A 20,828-nucleotide genomic window follows, 5' to 3' on the forward strand; every position below is an offset into this window, starting at 1 on the left:
TCACGAATAAACATTTTATCTGTGTATGTTTGAAATTAAAAAATATTTATTCACTTACACAAAACCTAAAGCATATTTTGTAAATTTTTAACGTTTTTTTCTGCACTTTTAAGTCTCTGAAAACAATTAATTTGATTTTCGTTTATGAATTCCCTACTTCAAATTGAGCAGTTTAAGTATTTTTAAAATTTAATGTATTGATTTTCGCTGCCCACTTTATTTGCCAGTGTAGTTGGCAATGCAATTCCCTTGCTCATGCAAATTATTACAGAAAATTGACAGGCAGTTAAATAGCAAACAAAAAGAACACTGCGAAGTGTCAACTTTCATGTAACAATTGGCATTATCGAATTTGACTGCAAGAAGAACTAAGAACATTACAAGTAAACTTTTATAAACAATTTTTTTTGTTTTATTCAATATAAAATGATGATTGTTTACCTGGGCCGAAGTAAGTACAAATGAATTGGCTGTTTCGAATTATGCTTAATGTACAAGGATTTGTGTTTTTGGATTTGGCTCGAGGCTTGGATTATTAAATACATGTTATGTTATATATGTTATTTGATGTGGTCATGGCCTTGAGCAAAACAATAGAGTACAGATAAAGAAAACATCATGGACAGGTGGGTGTTTTTCAGAGTTATCGGCAATGAAAGGTACTTAAAATTATATATTATTTGGGGTGGCTCCTATTTGAACTTTTCAGCTACTTGGATCGCGACCTGAGCTCTGATCCTTAGACCTCTGTGGACTTTTGCACCGAGGGAGTGGGCGAGGTGGCCAGGGGCGGTGATGGCAGACCACTATCCTGCGTTAGAGGCGTGGGTGCTGTGCGAAGTGGCACGGCAGTCCCACTCGACGGGGGTCTACTGTAGTATTGGGTATTACTGGGCAGCACCGGCACTCCACCAAAGCGATTTTGTGTCGCCGTCTGGGGAGTGTAGTTTATGGAACTGGCACCACTTGTGCGACTATCCAAGCCGCTGAAAGTGGGGCTGTACTGCTGGCGATGCAGCTGATCCGCCTCCTCCGGCGACAAAGGCTGGTGATATCCTGCCGGATGAGTGGTGCCCGTATGGACATCCGCCTCGTCGAAGTCGTCATCCTCATCGGGGTGCTGATCCGGATCCATTGGAGATCCATGCAAATCCGCACCAGAGGCATGCAAAGATCGGCGCCCCAACTGCTTCGGCTTCTCACCTGTGGTTACGTTCGGATTAATGTAGGAAATGTCCCTGGCTAACTTTGAGCTGTTTCTATTTTGACTACCTTCCGATGAGGTCACATCCTCGTCGTTCTCATCCAGATCCCATTTCTTAGCTGGAAAATCAATTTGCGGTTTGCCCGGTAATGGTTCGTTCGTGCGATATACTTTGTCGTAGGACCTACTTTTCTTCAGTGTGCTGGCATCCGTATCGCTGTCATCATCGTAATTGAGGGTCCTCAAATTGCGAGCGGAACTGGCCCGCGAACGGGGCAGCATGGGCATCTGCCACTGGGGATCCTCCTTCAGCTGTTTCTGGCGATAGCGATACACTCCGCACACGATGCACAGCATCAGTGGGCAAATGACCAGGAAGATAATGCCAATTGCTATGAAAGCGACGCGACGCGTGTAGTACACCTCACCTGCACAGGGGTCAAAGGTTGGTAAGGATTGGTATCTATCAGGGGCTTTAACTTATATTAAAAGGCTGACTGAATTAGTACCCAATTCAAACTCCTCATTATTGTAAGGGAACTGAAAAAAAGCCTATATGTACTAATCTAGATTCTTAAAAATTTTTACTTAAAAATATTTTGTTTATTATTGTTAATTAACATTGTATACTCTTAAATAGCATTTTAAAAACAAAAAATCAATATATATAAGATTAAAATTTATGCTGAGAACAAAAAGAATGTTTAAAATGTCAGGTTTTTTGGTATAAACTTTTATAAGAAGCAGAGAAATACGTTAAATAGCCATATATATTTATAAATAAATAGATCACAAAGAAGATTTAAGTTGCATTGGTCTAATTTTACATATATAACGTATTAAAAAATTATACAAACTCAAAAACAATAATGAAATTAAGACGTTAAAGTTTAGAAGTCTAACTCATTTAAATATTTAATATCCTGTCTAATTAGATTATATTTTCCAATAAGAATATTTTTTAGACTTAAGCATCTAATTCAGCCAGTTAATAAAATGGTTCATAAGATCTTATACAAGAGAAAATTCCTTTCAAATTAATAATATCAAGGTACTTACGTAGGCATTCGGTGTACCCATATTCAGGAACATTCCACAGGCCGTTGGCCAGGCACTCGCGACGTTGATCTCCAATCAGGATAAAGCCCTCATTGCACTCAAAGGACACCTTGGCACCTGGCATAAAATCGAAGCTCAACTTTCGCCCGAAACGAGGGGTTTGCAACACACCACAGGATACGACACGCCTGAAAGGAATATGTTAAATTACTAAATTAGTTCTGAACTAGAAATTCGTAAATATTTATATTATTAATATTAAACATTTTAAAAATTATATTGAAAAGTTTCAGTTTAATCTTATATATAAATCCGATAATTTTTTCAAATCCTAAACTTACACCGCATTTTCAGCCTGCATGTTGACTATAGTGTCGTAGTAGTTCTTTGTAAAGTGCGCCAAATCTCGATTGAGGGTCATTGCATAATCATATTGACACTGCATACATTCACCACACAACTCCTCAGCTCTCTCCAAATCGTAGGTCCGATTCGTGGGCAGGAAGTCTGCCGGATCAAGGACATAGTTGGGCTGGAAAGTGGCATTTGCATAGTAGCTGGACATTCTTCCGAATTCTCGGGTGAAGAGAGCAGCTCCCACTCCAGGAACTTCACGATCCGTGAGCATCCACTTAAGTCCAAAGTTGGTATGAATGCTGCGCAAATCATTCAGATTGAGTTGCGCCACTTGGCCATTGGGGAGCATAAAGTCGTCCAACTTATTAAAGCTCCAATTGCCAAAGAGTCCGGCTGTTTTATTCTGGAATTCAAAAATAGAGATAATGATAAGGAATTAATAACAATGAAATGCTTACACCCTTTCTACAGGTACTATAATTTTAATCAAAGTACCCTTAATAGTAGGAAAGTACCCTAACCGTCCTTCCTATGCAAACTAATCTTTCTATTGCAGGTAGTATATAAGTCGAGCCGGCCGGATCAAAATAAACCGGACTAAAAAAATATTTATCCAAATAAACATCGGGATATAGAAATGGTTTTTGAAAATGGTTTTTATTAAAATCGGACAACGATATTGTACAGATACCATAGACACCAACGAAAAATGTAGCAGAAAATCGACATTGCTTCATATTTTTTTTTGCATATAGATGCAAATATGTCAAACTAGACATATCGTCGTTTTTTTAATATTTAATTTTTAAAAAATTTTTAAATAGCTGTAAGGGTATATAATTTGTACTCACTATAAACTTCCAGGGCAGAAAGACGCGTCCCGTCATATAGCCCTCGTTCTCGACCACCTCCACTCCAATTCCGGCATCGAACTGCACCACCACTTGTGACTGATTGAGCAGGTAAGTGGGCGTGTAGACGGAAACACCGTCGAAATGCTGGAACTTCAGGCTCTCGCGATCGAAGTAGACCCTGCGACCATCGGCCAGGACATCCAGGCGATAGCGCCAGCGGGCGTGCAAAGGACGAAGTCGCACCTCGATGGTGGTGGTGGTATTGCCCCGCATGGCAACCGCTGTCAACTGAGTGGCCTTCACCTCGCCGTAGTAATTCGTTGGCAGCTGCTCAAATCGCCCCTGGACCTCAAACCTATTGCTCTCATCCACGCTGCGGGCCAGCACGAACTCTCCCAGTCCGTTAAAGGTGTAAGCCTGTCCGTCGAAGGTCACAAAGTGGGGATCACCGAATACTCCGGCAATGCCCGGCGCCTGATAGGCCACACAATCCTGCGAAGGACGACGCTCGAAGCGGTACGTCTCGCAGCCCACCGCCTGCTCCTCCTGCCAGTAGCAGCAGGAGTAGAAAGGACGCATGTCGTGGAACCACATGGACAGCGAGGGCACCTTGCTGGCCTCGTTCCAGGGCATCTTGCCCAGATTGTGCACGCGCCGGGGACGGGAGCCCCACATCTGGTCGTAGGTCAGCATAAGGAAGCCATAGCGATCGTAGCAGCACTGCTGCTCAGCTCCTTGGGCGCTGAAGAAGGGCAACAGGATGTGTTAGCGACAGGTATTCAAAACATGAGAAAAAATTCATTGGCCACTTTAAAATATGTCTAACTGGGCGAAGGTGGAACATGAACATGAATGTATAATGAAAGATAGCGAAGTGAAAAATATGAGTTGAAAAAGGTACTCAAAAAATATAAAAGCAAATACATCGGAAACTTTAAAATATGTCTTCGATTTCTTCTAAACTGTTTGCAAAATTTAAATTTAGTGAAAAATTTATAGACACATATTATATTTGAAATATTTATAAATTTATATAAAAGTACTTACACTGGCGTTCCGCTGACCACACAGTGGATGGCGCCACGATGCCTTAGGCAACTGGGGTTCGAGTCCTTGTCGCATTCGCGATCCGGCCGGAAGCGTCCTTTGTCCAGGACAGCCTGGTCCAAAGTGCAGGGACAAAGTGGCAAGTCGGCGGCAAAGTTCCTGTAAAAGTTGAAGTATGAATTAAAATAAAGGAAGTACCCTCGTTGCACCCAAACCTAAATAGCAGGCGTTTCGCCAAATGCCCCATTGGCATTTTGGTCTCGGCTTTTATTTAGCGGGGCCCATGCAAATGCATATTTGTTGAGCCTTACCTGAGGAATCGGTCGGCGCGAATCCAATTATCGCAGAGAGCTCTCGCCCAGCGTTTTCCATGCTGTCGCTCCCATTGGGGCGCCATATACCAGGCCAGTGGAATGGGACGGGACCAGAGCACCCTGGAATGGAAAATTCGTTGTGAAAATCTAGCTGCCACCTTTGACATATGTATGTGCAGGTAGGCAAATGCCAGCTAATAAACTACCCACGCGATGAAACCTTTTAGTTTTTTAAAGAGCAACACGATATTACCTTTATCCGTTGCCTAGTTCCTTTAATGGCAATTCGCGCCTCACGCTGCCATGGAAATATTTTTCATTAAGCTTTCACAATTACTCGGCCATCAAATGGAAATTAAATGTTGAAACAATGCTAATAATTTATTTGGGCTCGGCTAACGACACCCAAAGGTGCCGTAAACCAAAAAAGAAAGATATGGTCTTATATTGCGTCTTAAGAGAAAAGGTACAGAGATAAATAAGGGAAATATACTTTTAAAATTTATTGCAATATCAAACAAATTTTCAAAATCTCAATTTAAGAGCAATTTTATATTTTTTATTGAGGAGCGGCTTGATTTATATTTATAATTCTTAAATTTGACACAGTTGATTTTTAACTCAAACTAAAATTTCATTGCTAAAAACTTTTATCAGCTTTAATAAAAACGTTAAATATTTGATTAAGAGTTGAATTATTTTTATTTTTTTTAATTGAGAAGTGGCTTGATTTATATTTATAATTCTTAAATGTGAAACTTTTATCAGCTTTAATAAAAACTTTGAATATTTTATTAAGAGTTGAATTCTGAATTAAAACAAAAATTTTTCACTGTATGCTCCTGAGTTTCCAAATGAGCCCAAACAAATTCCTAGCCGTCAAAGTGGCCATCTTACAAAATACATCTCGTATTTTTGGCCTACAAATTTTACGGTTCGGAAGATGATTCAGGTTGAAGTGAAAAATAATTGCAGGACGTGGAAAGAAAAGACTTAAATGCAGGAAAGCTGGTTAACAAACATGACAGGGATTACCATTGGCCGAGGCCATTAAAAACACATTTCCATTATTGATTAGCTCCGAGAATGTCTCGCAATTACAGGCTGTCATAATAAGCAATCTTCGGCCAAGCCAGAGCAAATTGAATGGGGGCAAAGGGAATGGGAACGGGGAAGTGGTTGTAGGATCCTGTGTATCATGGCAGAGTAGAAGTGCATTTAGCCCATTCGCATTGTCATTGAAATTGCTCTGGCAAATTGAATAAAAACATGGATAGACCATCAGAGCGTCAGGCACTCGGCACTCGTCACTGAGATGACACATTGAGACAACCGAGAATCAATTAAAGAATAATACCAACGGAATCTGGGGAGAGATTACAAGGTTACTGCACATTCAGCCAACTTACTGAATTAATTATTTCAAATAGAGAAGGCTATAAAAAGCTGATTGTTAAATAGTTTGTTTTCTATTTTAGTACCTAAGTTACTATTTCTTTCTTTTATCGTTTGTACTTTTGCTTCGTTATGTCTTCAAATGGTTTGACTTTCCATTTTAAATTAAAATACTTTTTTAATTGTGTTTACTTACGGACTGATCGCCAATCCTGAGTATTGGTCGGGCTGGGTGAGATTGATCTGGAGGAATCCGAACTGCATGTCGCGGTTAACGTTGTTTCTATTGATGTAATTCGAGGGCGTGATCACGTAACTGCCAGTATTCGAGTAGGAGGCCTCGATCACATCGATATACTCCAGCTGGGGCTCGATTTTCGTTTCGCGGTAGCCCCACAGCGAAATCATCACATTGGCATTGGCGTTCGAGGTCAAATTGTACTGGGTCCAGGTGATGCGTATCTCGCTGGGATTCTTCTTGTGCACATCGTCCGTGGTGAAGAAGATCTTCTCGGTGGCCGCAGCCGGAGTCTCCACGAAGTACTTGCCTCGCCACTTAAATCTCTGGGTTCCCACGGAGATCTGGAAGCGAATATATCCCTCGGCCTTCAAATAAGGCTGCACGCAGATCACTCGATTCCGGTCCACATAGGTGCCCAGCACGGACTCCGTGTCGAAGTGGCAGGTTACGCGAATCGAGGGATCGAAACAAGGGCCAGTGATGTTCACCACCTGACCTCCCAGCATGTTGCCAGATTCGGGGGCAAAAGTCAAAGGGAGAAGGGCGGCATCTAGAGAAATTTAAAATTAAACAAATAATTTAAAATAAAAACTTCTTTCAAAAAGAAAATAGCAATTACAAAATTGTATCAACAATATATTAAAAAAAATGTTAATTAATTAAAATGTTTAAAAACACTAGAATCAGCTTTATGCTCTTGGGATATATATGGGCCTAACACAATTTCACAATTGTCTAAAAAGCTTTACAATTCAACCAATTGCAGGCTAGATTCCAAAGCCATCCACTAAAGTAACCCTGCACTCATACGTACCGATATCCTTGTTGCAGGACCCAATTAGAATCTGCTCGTCCACGCGGAAAATGTGACGACCCGGGAATCCATTGGCCCAACCTCTGTTGGCCAGGTCTCGAATCACCATGTTCTGGCTGTACGGCTTGTACTCATAGGCTTGAGTGCCGTTGCCCGCATTGAATCCGACCTAAAAATGAGGAACCGAGTTCGTATATCAGTACACAGAAACATAAAATTATCAATAGTATCACTTTCCCCATTCAGTAATGTAAAATTGATAATAAAAGAAAAGTACGCCATGTATCAAGACCAAATTGATACGAAATACCATTAAAGCAAGTATCATTTCATATTATTTTTGTTTTTAGTGTAGGTATGGGGTTTTCGAGAGCAGTAGTGCAATTAAATACTTGCATTCGGATCTCCTCACACATTTAATTAGCTGTTCACAAAGTTTGCAATTATGTCATGGGCTTAGGCAAAGTTCAAATTGCGCGTTTAATTACTGCAAGTGGCTGCATGCTGAAGAGGACTCGAGTTTTAAACGCAAACCGATTCAGCTTAAAAACATTGCAATTATGTTGAGTGATTCAGATGAAATTTGAAAAATATTGGAAAATTATATTATAAAAGATGTTATAAATTATATAATCAAATTATATTTCATTGGATGTTATTAATTCTGAAATTTCCAAAATTATTGCCCCTAGAATCAACTTCATGCATATTAAAATTCCTTAGCCGCAAAAACTTAACTTTCAATTTACTTCATCCTCTTTGATTGCCGAACAAATCATCAAAGCAAACATTTTGGGAAACTTAAGTGGAAAACAAACCTCTTCAGGCACAATCAGTTAGCAAGTTTTCCCTTGGAGTCAACTGTTTAATTGAGCGCCAACCGACAAAAACTGAAGGGACTGAAAAAAAGGGAGAGTCTGACCACTTACATATGCAGGAACACCGCCCTCGCCCTTTGTCGTGTCACCTCCGGCCTCCGTGTGCGATAGCCAGTTCAAAACAGCATAGTTGAAAATGATATAGGTGTAGACCTCATCGGTGGCCAGGATCATTTGGAAGGTATTTGTCTGTGGAATACAAAAAATTAGTATTTTATCTTCAAACTATCAAAATCTATTTAAATTCTTAATTTTTTAGAGGCCCCAAATTTTGATTATTTAAGTTTTTAAATATACTTCTTTACCTTCAGTTGCAATTTGCGCTTGTGGTTATTTTTTAAAACTATTTTAAGCAAATACAAAACTCTTTACTACTTCAGAAAGATGGTTCATTAATGTTTATAATAATGTTTATAAAATTTCGAAGGGGTGATAACTTTTAGAAGGACTGTTTTCATTTAATAAACACTTACCGTGTAGAGGGAGTTATCAATGCCGCCGGCGAAGGATACGTTTTTCCAGGTGGCGATCACGACGTGCTTGGGAATGAAGGTATCGGCGCCCACGACTCCCTGTCGAATGTCCCACATAGTGCGTTCGCGTACCTCGACTCCAAATCGGTCCGTACGTCCGTACAGATCACGTTCCACTCTGCAAATAGAATGGTTTTTCCGTCAGTTTTTGGGGCTGAGCCATATGTGGATGATGCGTAAATGAGAAAACGAATCGGATGCAAAGAAAATTTCGGTTTGGCGTCTGCCTGATGATAAATGGATTCGATGTTCGGCATATAAATCAGGACGCAGGCGGAGAGATTTCTGATTTGAGCGCTTCCTCATTACTTTCCCTGCTGGCATATTTTCATAAACATTTTATTTATTTTACGCTCTCGTGAGCACTTTCAAGTGTGTTGTTTTTTTGTTTATCGAACAATTGGTAGTCGTATCGACGGCCGACACATTGGCGACGCCAGCGAGGCTACGAGGCGTATGATTTATATGCTTTAATTATTCATTACGCATACGCCGCGAACTCCACACTCTCAGACTCCGCACTTCAAAATGTTTGTTCCCCGTGTTTGCTGCCTCATAAATTGCTTTAAGCCAGTTTGGCCAAATTACATGCAAAATGCTTAGACAAAAGACATTCCATTCCATTTCAGATACCAGACAAATAAATCTTAAGCCGATTTGTCGGGCGGATTTTTATTACACTGCAGTCCGTTTTTGATTTAGTCCACTGGTACAAGTAAAGCGAGTTTTCATTGCCGGACAATTGCATTCGAGTTGAGGTGAACAATTGAGGATTTTCAAAGCTCTTGATTAGAATAAGAGGCTTATCAAATGAAGCGTTCGGCTCAAGGCAAACATGTCTGAGTGCTGGCCGCAAATCGAACTTAAAATTCAGTGCCTCAAATTGGGGTGGTACTGATATAGGCATTCGACCAAATTTAAAACGGAAATAAATAATCAAAAATTTTCAAATTGCATTTTAAATTGAAACGGAAAGTAGACGGTTTCCTTCGAGTTGCAATCAAAACTACGATGGATTTAAGGTTTAAGAATGTCTTTCAATAATAAATAATGCAATCAAATCAGCAACAGAAATCTCCAAAGCCTTGAATTTTTCACTAAAAATCATAATTAAGTTCCAATTTAAAATTTCTACAATGTCTTTCTGACATTTAATAAAATCTAGTAAAGGCATTGGCCTTGGAGTATTCACAAATGTAAACTTATTCCCAGTCGCTTTGACAAGGACATTTATTTAGGGCACTGACAGCCTACATATGTGCATATGTAATAATTGAAGTCGAAAAATCCGTTATGCTCCAGCATTTCTGTGTGCGGCAAACAAAGATGAATGTGGGCCATTTTCTATTTGCATTTTGCCGGTAACATTATATTGATTTTACCCCGGCGTTTGTTAGTGATAAATGAAACAGAGCGCTGGAATTGCAAACAAACATGAATGGCTGCAATGGTATTTACTCTCACTGTTCAGCTTATTTATTAACACTTCAACGATCCGTAATAAAAACTCATAATGCAGCCATTATCATACAACATGCATTAAATTGCCGCCTCTGTGCTTATGTGCTTTTCAATTTTTTGAGGGCACATAAATTATAACTGGCGGCAGATGGCAATGGAAATAAATTACAAAATTACACTTCCTTCCTCGACAAGCATAAAAAATAAAAAGCGTTTATGTTGGCAATGTGCAAAAAAAGCCTCATGCCATGGCCAAAGGAAGAAGAAGACGCTTAGAGATAACCACACCACACACACAGACTCGCATAGTTTATCATTTGTGTTTGCCCTGAGCAAAAAACTTTAAAAGTCTGCAATTGACATTTGGGCTAAAAAAAATGCGAATTGTCACTCAGCCTAGAAATGCGCGCGCAGCAGCCAAAAACAACCGCAGACTCTACGACTTTTACGTGTAAGTAAGCCAAAAAGCCACACACATTTACGGAGGCACTCAAAAAAATGAATTTTTTTGTTCTAATTATTTATTTACCTTAAAAAGGGAAATTTATTTTAAGAATATTTAACAATAACTTTTCTTTTCTTTTTCTTTGAAAATGTTTTCTTAGTTCACACCAATTTACTAAAGTTTGCTTGGATTCCACCTTTTTTCTTTTAAATTGATGTTTACTTTACCATTTCAACTCAATATTTTAAGTGCTAGACTAATTCATAAATATTACTTGTATAATTTACCTAGTCAAATTTAACTGCTAGATGTTTTTATAAGTTATTCTTAAATATATGAAACTTTAGAATTTTTTCTCGCAGTGCCGACATAGAGAAAGTCGCAAAAAAGTAATAGAAACTCAGAAGCTCCTACATAAGTCGCGTTCCGTCCCCTTTTCCACCCGCTTTTCCACCATTTTCCCATCGCAGGCCAGTTCTTGAACTGCGCCATTATGTACTTTATTGCATACATTCGGGCGTTGCCACAGTTTTGTCTGCATTTGTAGGTTAAAATGCCTTTTGCCGCTTTGCATGGAAATATTTGAGTCCCGTTCAAAGCCCCTCCTCCATTTTTAGCCCCGTATATCCATGGAATCCATGTCTCATTCTTTGCCTTTGCCGTGTGGCCCAATTCCATCTCGGGGTGTAAATGAAAGTGAAACAATGGCCGTACTTAAAGAAAATGGCGAAAATTGCATGTAAGCTGCAGAAAACAGCAAGCAAAAACGCTCTCCTCACCAGTAAATGCAAACTGAGACTTGCAAATGGCCCAGGCAAGGACGAAAATGGGGCGTTTTGGGTGGTTTTGGGGTCGAAAAGGATTGGGCAAGTTCTTGTTATGATTGGCAAAGGAGAATAATGAAGCGGCAACATTATGGCGCTACGGTTATAAGGAAAAACTTTTGGCCAAAACCATTTATACAGAACTTTGAGAATCGACTTGGAGTGCCATGGCCTTACTCTGTAAATTTGAAGAAAAGTGACTGCAAAGTTTTTAAAGCTAGGTACTTTAATAAATGTAGTCTTTTAAGAATAAACTTAAACTGTTTATTTAATGCTGTCTTTAAAAGTATTCCAAAATTACAAAAGAATATTGCTGAGCATTAATATAGTTTCTAAAATCGGGCTTTTTAAATAAATTTTCTTTTATTAAAAATCGTGATATTAAAAAATTTACTAAATACGAATATTGAAGTAATAAAAGGCATAGCTTTGTGCAAGAACTTGTGCATGTAAAAACTGGTATGCATTTTAATATCTCAATTTCCTTACCTTGCAAATGCACCTTTGACTTATTTACTGCAAAACAGCCGAAAATGTTTTAATAGCGACAAGGCAAGCCGGCAATTAGGATTTCGTTTGCTGCTGCCTTTGCCAAACCACAATTAAATGCTTGCAGGTCCTGAAGAATTTCCCACACTCACCAAAAAAAAAACATTCACACACGTCGAAATTCACAATCTGACAAAGTTTAAAGCGTTTAACACAATGGAAAAAATCCTGAACAAACGACATTACGTTTTTATTCGCCATCCGACGCGACTAAGCGCTTGTGTGTGTAATTAAACGTGCGCTCATAATGAATTTAATGGTCAAAGTGGACGGCGACCCATGTGGCGTATGCGCAATGCCCTGCACTTTCAGCTAATCCAAGGACTGAGCGCTAAGTGCGAGTGTGTAATTAAATTGATGCGAAATGAGTATTGCTGGGCTTTTGAAGGGGTTGTCGATTAGGGGGAGGTGGTGGGTGAGTGTTCAGCAATTTAACATCACATTTTGCATTTCGTTTTCGCTCTGCTTGGTTTCTTTATCTTCAGCGCCATGCAAAGTTATTTAATATAAATTCCAGTCAGAGCTTAAGTCACTCGCCATTCTTAAATGACCCCGTTCGCCCACTCACAAATGCACTGAGCGAAAAAACTATTTCCAAAATCACGAATGAGTTTTCAAACTCGTTTGTAAGCCTTGTTCCCATTGAAAGAATTTAAATTACTTTCCAAAGCTATTACGATAAGTAATTTAAAGTACAAAATCTTTCTGATGTTATACTAGACATTAAATATTATAAATTTGACCACATTTTTCATAGTGCACGCATCAAAGTTTGGCTGAACATTTCCCCTTGGTGGTGCTATACACGAGGCGAAGACAATTAAATGTCAGGGTCTCTAGCATTGAACGAGTTTTGCGGACCAAGTTTGACATATTGTCGGACTGTGTTAAAACTATAAAAATGCAATGGCTTGTACACGCTGAATCCTTGCACTCCTTTCAGAATGTTAATTGCTCTGCTGTGGCAATTTGTCAGAAGGCGTCACTAAGTGTTGACAACAAATCCAGCAAACGTGAGAAACGGAAAATGCCGGGAAACAATTCAATGGAAAAACATTTATCTTACAGCGCTTTTAACCATTCATAATGCTGTCAGATTAATTTAACCACTTTTGTAATTTTTCGTCTATTTTTTCCGTAAAATTTCCATACATCCCTCAACTGACTTGTCATTCTGTGTCACTTTGAAGTAATTTATGCTCTACCCTTACGTCTTTTTTTTGCCTTGTTGAAAGCCATGAAATTTAAAGCTGTTGAAACAATGTAGCCGAGCAACCATAATTTATGCTCTGAATAGCTTCAAACTACGGTTAACCAACGAGCAATTTAAGATAAAACTTGCTTTAACTAATTAATGCATTTTTGAGTGGCGCTTCTTTTTTGTCTGCAGTTATACAGAATTTTTTAGGACTTTTAATGCTACTCTGCTGCTGCTGATGGGAAACCCAAATAAATACACCACAAATTACTTTCAACTCCCACTGGTACTAATTTGCATAATTAGCTAGAAAGCAAGGAAAAAACGGAAATGTTTGTATAAATTTAAGCATTGTCCTCGAAAAATAGCATGGTAAAAGTGCAGGGTAACTGAATATAATTAAAGTCACATTGGGCACAGAGAGCTTTCAGACTAGACTCACAATTGTATCACCCAAAATGCCATTGTTTCATTAGGGTTACAGCGGGTTGAATGAAGTTTTATGCTCTTTTCTGTAACATTTTTGACAATGCATCAAGACTATTGCAACAAAAATTATGGACATTTCGAAATGAACTCACGCACAAATGCATACCGAAATCAAAAGCAAAATAATAGAGGTGGAAATCTGCTGGCAGATATTACAGAGCATAAGTAAACAAGTAACCACCATGAAAATAATGCAAAAATGGTGGGGCAATGAATGGCAAAACCAAACCTAACAATGACAAGTAATACAGTTTTACGCTGCAATTAGTCGAAGATAACATACTCTTTTAAATTTGTTCAAGATTTGCCAAAAAAACATTTATTGACAATATATTTGTTGGTGAAAATTTTTTATGTATACTTCTATAAACTGTATGTTCTCTAAAATCATTTAGCTTAATATACTTCGAATTTATATAATTGACATAGATTTTTATTTGTATTTTCATTAAAATGAATTAAGCTACAAGATTTTTACAAATTTAAAGCCGATAATAAACCCTAATACCCTGTGAATGTCATGATATAGTCGCCTGCATTAATAAAAAACAAATTCTCAGTCAAATAAATCATACCTTTTGAAAGGCTTTATGCATAAATGCTGGTCAACTCACACAAAAACACACACAGCCTAATACAAAATGGAGAGTGGGACGCACGCATACAGTCATGCTATTTTGTGTTAGTTTTCTGTAAATGGCGACAGGCGCACATAGAACGTATCATATATACGTATAAATACTTTTGTTTGGCGCGTGCTGTGTGCTGATTTTGAATATGCAAATGCCACGAGAAACAAAGGCAAATAAATATGGTTAGCAAATAAATACAAACGAACCGGAAATACGAGCAGGAAGCGGAGGAGGATTGCGGAAATTGATTGAGATACGAGATGCATTCACTTACCGGAAGTACACGCCAGGCGTTCGCTGGTCAATATCGGATGGGTAAATTCGACCCACTCTGCACTTGCTGAAGAAGATACCAATGAAAGAGGGATCGTTCTTAATGGGCCAATCCTTGATCGGGAAAACCAGGGGATAGGTGAGGTACTCTGGCGGGTCCGAGAACTCCAAGTATCCATTAAGGGAGAGCTGTTAAAGAGTCGAAGTTGAAATTAGAAACTACAATTTCGGAGAACTTTGCATAAACTTGTCTATTAAACTTTAGGCCACTGTCTTAAAGTCCAAACAACTGATACCACATTCTAGACACGAAGTTTATATTTTGGTCTGAATAGTTGATATAACTTTTCATTCAAAAAACACAATTTAATTAAGCAATAAAGATTGTGATTTTCTACAAAATGGAAAATAACGTTTATTAAAGTGCAATCATGTGTTTTGTGTGCTGAACATATTTAATTATTAAAAAAATGTTAGATAAAAAATTGGTCGTATTTAGCTTATATACATTTTTTTAAATGTGTTATGAATATAAATTACATTTTGAGACCACATAATTTCAAAAAAAGGTAAGTCCAAAATTACAAAATGAAGTAAAATGTTTAAATTTGAAAAACCTAACAACCACAAAGCGAAAATTTTTAATAAAAACCTACCCTCGTGTAGTTGAAGCGGAATCCGTAGAAGGGCAGTTGGAAGTTAAGATTCTTGTGCAGTTGTGTCATGGAGGCGTGTATGTCGAACTGGTAGTCGGCGCGTCCTCCGTACATGTCCTTGTCGAAGTACCAGTACATGAAGGTGCTCCTGAGCTCCGCCAATCGGGCGGGGGTGATGGTATAGCCTCCAGCTGCCACCGAATACGTGGTTGGAGGGGCCACATTGTTATTGGGATCTGCATCAAAAAAGGTAGAGGAGAAGACAAATAGCTTAGAGAGGAGAGCTCTGGCCTATCATTATAATTTCACACCTAATCCAGGTAGATTACTTTTTCAATTCCACAATATTATCCTTTGCATTTGCTGCGTCGTAGCCAGGCATAAAGTGAAAAGAAAAGTTTCTCCTGCCTTTTTTGCATTTTCCAGCTGCAACTTTGCCACCCACATCCTTGCGGCTCCCGTTCCGGGCACTTGGCCATTAAAGGTCACAGTTAATATTCATTTCTGTCCTGCCAACTTGGCTGTCATTTTTTCCTTCTCCTTTTCCTAATTTCCTTTTACCGCTGGCCTTTTAAAGCAATTTAAGCTGATTAAGTGCAAAGCTGACGTTCCCAATGGACACAGAAACAGGAGCGCATGAAAGCCCGGAACCCGGGATCCGCTTAAGGATACTGCTCCAGAAACTTAAATTGCTGGAGAAGTTTTCGTGGCAAAGTCTCGACAAAGATTCAAAATATTTCTGGCATCCCTGGGGAGATGAGGTTACAACGCAGCGGTGATGGACATTCATAGCAGTTTTCAATAATTTTCTAATACTCTTAAAGTTAGACTATAATCGGGTGCTCCTATAAATCAATTAGAAGTTCAACTAACTGATGCATCACTTGGCTGTTATTTTTCAAGAAACTTAGTTTGCAAGCTTATACTTTCATAAATTAATTAGGACTCTATTACATAACTTGATAAATATACAGCAGTTTCTAATAAGTTTTAATTCCTTTTTAAATCAATTACATATGTCATGGTTTTGAAAATATGATTAGCAGGATATAATATTCAAGTTTTAAATTCGTTTGTTGTTTAATAAAATATATATTTTCTTCCTTAAACAATTTATAAACTGTATCATTCAGAGCTTATTTTATTTTAAAACGCGATGCCACTTTAACTACACTTAAGCATGTAAGTGCTTTGCACATTCAAAGAAAACCCTTTCCTTAGTAACCGTTTATGTTCATAACTAATTTCATAAATTAATTATGAACCCTATTAAGATCCTGACACCTATTTTCACTTTTTTGCATAATTTTCCCAGTCTGTCGATTTATTTATTCGCTTTGAATAAATGGAAATGTGCTTAATTTATATTGACGTTTTTCCTTTTCCTTCTCTTTTGCGTCTATTTTGTCAGCTGTCAATTGCCGAGAGTTAATTGTTCGCCATTGAAATTGCATTGATTTTAATTGTAATAAGGACGCTATTGAAGTGTCAACAGCTAAGAGTGGGCCATAAAATACAGATAATTCTTTCCAGAAACCCTGAACATCTGCCGCATTTGAAAGCTCATTATGAATAAGTACCCTCGCTAATCCTTTTAGGGAGGACCGTATAAAGCGAGCGCGGATTAGCAAAAAGATTTGTGTAAAATTGGTGCGCGGAAAATACGCAAATTTCGCGTGTGCGGGTTACGACGATTCCTGGGAAATATCTCGCTTATGCTATTTTCCTTTTTTACTTTTAGGGGCTTAGGTAGTTGCCATAAAATTCAGCTCGGTTTTGTAGAGCCTAGCTACCTGACTTTTCTGGACCAGCTGTCACGGGTTAAATTCAGAGGCAGGTAGTCCCTGGAAATTGACCTATATAAGGCTTAGATTGCTGGCAACACCATCACAGTCTTCTCTGAACCTTCAACATGAGCATCAGCACGTTTAACTTCCAGTTCTACAACTACAAGCTGAGTCCCACGTCACCGGGCTTTGGTAGTTCGTCAGCCTCCCGTTCCTCCTCATCATTTATCAGCGAACTGGAAATGGACATTGACGAGGACATGTCTGCAGCAGTGACCAGGCCCACAATCACATCCACGCCCAAGCCGCGTTTTACCAGCCAACTGGCCGTGGAATTGGCCAAAACGGTGGAGCCCGGTAATGGCATTTCCCCGCTGCGACCCAAATTGCACACGGCCCAAAAGCGCTGGTCCATGGAGTTGAGGGAGAAAGTGCTGGAAATGTCCAAGCGAAATAATGGCCAGGAGAAACCACAAACCACAAGTCAACAGGAGCAACATGAGCTGCTGCAACAGGAGCAACCTAGGCAACATGAGCAACTGCCACATGAGCAACTGCAACATGAGCAACAGCAGCCCACTGTCACCGACAAAATCAACTTCTTCAATAAGCTGACCAACACCTTTGAGTCGGGCTTTCCCACACCAAGTAGCACCCCAAACAATCGCTTTATAGCCATGTTGCGATCAACCCGTCCACAAAATATTGCCACAACCACCGCCAATAGCAGTACTAGCAATAGTTTTCTAGGCAGCAATACTAATCTCAGTAGCCTAGCGGTTAATAATTCAGTGGTGCCACCGCCCAAACCAAAAAGACTAGCTGCCACCGCCGCCCACTTTGCCACGCCCCTTCCACCCGGAATGGGCGTGGGAAAGGGGGGCAGTCAGCGGAAGTGCTCATTGCGCCGCAAACCCTCGATGGACAGGTCCAGGGCCACAATTTCGAGGCCCAGTTCTAGTGCTTCTGTGAGAACCCAAAACCATGCCATCATGGAGGACCTCAGTTTGGTGGTTCCTGTTCGATTGCGCATCGCCGAGTACGAGCAGCGAATCTCAATGAGCGCCTGATTTCAGGAATCCTACAACCCGAATTTGGAGTAATTTTAAGTTCCCAAGGATAGCCTTTACTTTAACTTTAAGTTAGAATAAGCTTTAGAATACAATGCTCAAAGACAATTCAAATATATAATATCTGAAGCAGATTTCCTGTTATAGTTTTCTTACCAGGAAAGGTAAATAAGTGGTGTTCATTTTCATAGAATACGTTTTGGCCAATTTAAACAAATTATTAATTTAGAAAAGTTCAAAAAAACATATTTAAAAAAATAATTATGTTTAATAATAATTCAACAATCAAAGATTCTTTAATTTCGATTCAAAAATCGATTTGACAATTAAAACCCTTTATAAAAACTACACCTTTCATTTGTGATCAATACATTAAAGGTCAGAACATAATTTTCATTTACCCTGGATAACAATTTCGTAATAAATTTTAAGTGTGATTCATTACCACACATACCAAGATTATATTTCAGATCCAGAACTCTGTCCACAACCAATCCCTTTTCTGTAACATAATCACAGTCGAACAAATACCTCTGACTAATACGGGAAAAATTCCAATTCCGAATAGCCAATATATCAGTTTTAGACGACTGATAAAACAGAGTTGCCTGTGCAATTTCAAAATCCACACACCACCTGTGGTTGTAAACTGAATCATGCAAGACTATGTACTCTATTTATGCCCTCCTGTGTCCACAGAGATATACATACTATGTATTAACTACCTCACCACCACGCACTTGTTTTGTTTGCTAAAGCGGAAAACAAGAAAATTGTTAGCTATTTAATGCCTCAACTGCCGGGCATTATCTTATCGGGCAAAACACAGAGAGAGGAAAAGAGAGCTTACAACACCTGAATGCCCGAGCACAGGTTATCGAGCAAATATTGGTAACTAAACCAAACTGAAACCCACTGAGCACTGATAAGATATTCAACGCGGCGTATGAGTAATGGGTGGAACTGAATCAGCCCAGGGACAACGAAACACAACGACTCACCCCAATTATAGCCACTATTGTCCACGTCGTATCCCAGCTCTCCCATATAGTCATATGGCATTACAAGGGCTCCAAACATTTTCTGCGGCTTCAATCCGGCCACGGTTAAAATATCATCGGTTCCTCGACTGGTTACATGAACCATAGGAATCAGTGTGGGTTTCTGAAGAGCCAGTGGCTTGGTCTTCGCTTTTTCCTCCACTTCCACTTTTTTGACAACGGGCGTGGCCTTTGGAACAACTTCCACAAATTCCGCTTGAGGCTTAGGTTTGGTAACAGGTTTCGTCTCAGGTTCGGGCACCGCATTAACGATCTGATCCTCCAGCTCCTCCGTGGAGATATTCTCGTTGGCCAGGACATAGGCCATAAAGCCACAGGCCAGCGCACAAACCACAAACAGTTTGAAGCGCATTTTCACTCGATTTCGATTTATCACTTAATTGGTAATTCGTTTTTTCGTTTCACTGCTAAAAGAAAAACACAGAGATTATTTTTTATATTTCACTCAGTTTTTATTTGATGTTTTTCACTGCCGAATCACGACTTATCCTTATTTTTTAACCAATTTCGCTTGATGACATCATCAGTTAAGGCCAAAGCTTATCAGTTCTCTTATCACTTATCACTTGCCACCAATTTTTAATTTAATTTCAATTACCAGGCAGAAAAACACGTTCGTTGCAGCGAGCCGCTCAGCTAAGACTGAAGTAAAGTTAACTATAACGATCCGATCGGGGCGTTGCCAAAACTCTGTTCACCTGTCGCCGTCTACTCGATTGTGAAACACTGCCTTATCGTTCAGATAAAGCTGGCTATATCTTATCATTGGAACATTACGCACCGATAACGCATTCCTGCTCGGTTTTTTAGGTTGTTTTTGGGAAGCTCTACTCTCTTTTCGGTGCTCTAGATTTACCAATTTATTTGTTTACTCCCACATATGGTATATATATACTGTCTCTGTTGACTGTGGACTCTTGCCGATTTGTGATTCACTTCCATTACAGTTAATCACACTGATGACGCGGCCATTTTGTGAAAACTGAATGGGCCTGTAAATCTGCACATATTATATGTATAAACTTGTTCATTGGTATGAGAGTACATTTCCGCTATAATTATAGGCAATGACCCATTACCAAACAGCAAAAAAAAGGCATTTCCGTTGCAGCTTTGGCAGCCGACGTCAAAAAGTCTTTGGATTGATTTCATTAGGAATGGAGGAATTTAAAGGAATTAAAAATGATAGAGTGCCAGAAATTTAATAATGATTTGCTTGAATTTCTAAAGGACTTAAAAAAGACCTTATTAAAGCTTACAACGTTGTCAATATCTCATTTGAAAACTATTTTATTTTATAAGCTTATGATTGAAATCAGGTCTTTAAAAATTGTCTTACAAAAATGGTACATATTATAAAATTTTAAAAAATAAAGCCTGAACATTTAATCTATATGCTTTGAAATGAACATTTAATAAATGGAATGTTCTATTGTGGTCAACGAAAATGAGTTAAAACCTTTCCATTTTCTGACTCATTTAATGGATAAAATTCACCTTGTTTTACCGCTCACAGAAGCCATCAATTAGTTGGCCAGCAAACCTATTGCATTAGTGGAGAGATAAGAAACAATTTTGAAATTCCAGCACCAAGTGCCATGTTTTAGTGTCGTTACCATTTAAGACATGTGTATAACAATTTAATTTGTTATATATAGATATATTGAACAGAGTTTAATCATTCATG

The 20,828-nt window shown here is 38.9% G+C and overlaps 2 protein-coding genes across 4 annotated transcripts; one reads left to right on the top strand and one right to left on the bottom strand.

The window, feature by feature from the left end:
* Positions 1-384: 384 nt before the first annotated feature.
* LOC108142950 (protein mesh) lies at positions 385-19,831 on the bottom strand. 3 transcript variants are annotated; one of them, XM_017267083.2, is made up of 15 exons: positions 19,740-19,831; positions 19,082-19,548; positions 15,224-15,459; positions 14,569-14,756; positions 8,637-8,814; positions 8,215-8,352; positions 7,286-7,454; positions 6,427-7,021; positions 4,833-4,955; positions 4,522-4,680; positions 3,472-4,216; positions 2,605-3,023; positions 2,264-2,451; positions 1,273-1,632; positions 385-1,203 (listed from the first exon to the last, which is right to left on the bottom strand). In XM_017267083.2, exons 2-15 carry the CDS (start codon positions 19,491-19,493, stop codon positions 740-742), a joined length of 4,374 nt encoding a protein of 1,457 aa, XP_017122572.1. In that variant the 5' UTR covers positions 19,494-19,548; positions 19,740-19,831; the 3' UTR covers positions 385-739. The 3 variants fall into 3 exon arrangements, with proteins under 3 accessions (XP_017122572.1, XP_017122573.1, XP_017122575.1); XM_017267084.2 differs by having other exon boundaries at positions 19,082-19,545; positions 19,740-19,822; XM_017267086.2 differs by lacking the exon at positions 19,740-19,831 and having other exon boundaries at positions 1,273-1,323; positions 1,393-1,632; positions 19,082-19,546.
* Positions 15,468-18,310, top strand: LOC108142953 (protein bottleneck). The gene has a single exon (XM_017267095.1). It carries the CDS (start codon positions 17,136-17,138, stop codon positions 18,078-18,080), a length of 945 nt encoding a protein of 314 aa, XP_017122584.1. The 5' UTR covers positions 15,468-17,135; the 3' UTR covers positions 18,081-18,310.
* Positions 19,832-20,828: the final 997 nt, after the last annotated feature.

Source organism: Drosophila elegans, unplaced genomic scaffold, assembly GCF_018152505.1.
Source record: "Drosophila elegans isolate 14027-0461.03 unplaced genomic scaffold, ASM1815250v1 contig_468, whole genome shotgun sequence".
Taxonomy (NCBI): Eukaryota; Metazoa; Arthropoda; class Insecta; order Diptera; family Drosophilidae; genus Drosophila; species Drosophila elegans.

Coding starts and splice junctions, on each gene's coding strand:
- LOC108142953 (XM_017267095.1), top strand. CDS start 17,136: ATGAGCATCAGCACGTTTAACTTCCAGTTCTACAACTACAAGCTGAGT.
- LOC108142950 (XM_017267083.2), bottom strand. CDS start 19,493: ATGCGCTTCAAACTGTTTGTGGTTTGTGCGCTGGCCTGTGGCTTTATG. Junction 14,757..15,223: donor TCCGCTTCAACTACACGAGG/GTAGGTTTTTAT, acceptor ACTCTTTAACAG/CTCTCCCTTAATGGATACTT. Junction 4,681..4,832: donor CGCGCCGACCGATTCCTCAG/GTAAGGCTCAAC, acceptor CAACTTTTACAG/GAACTTTGCCGCCGACTTGC.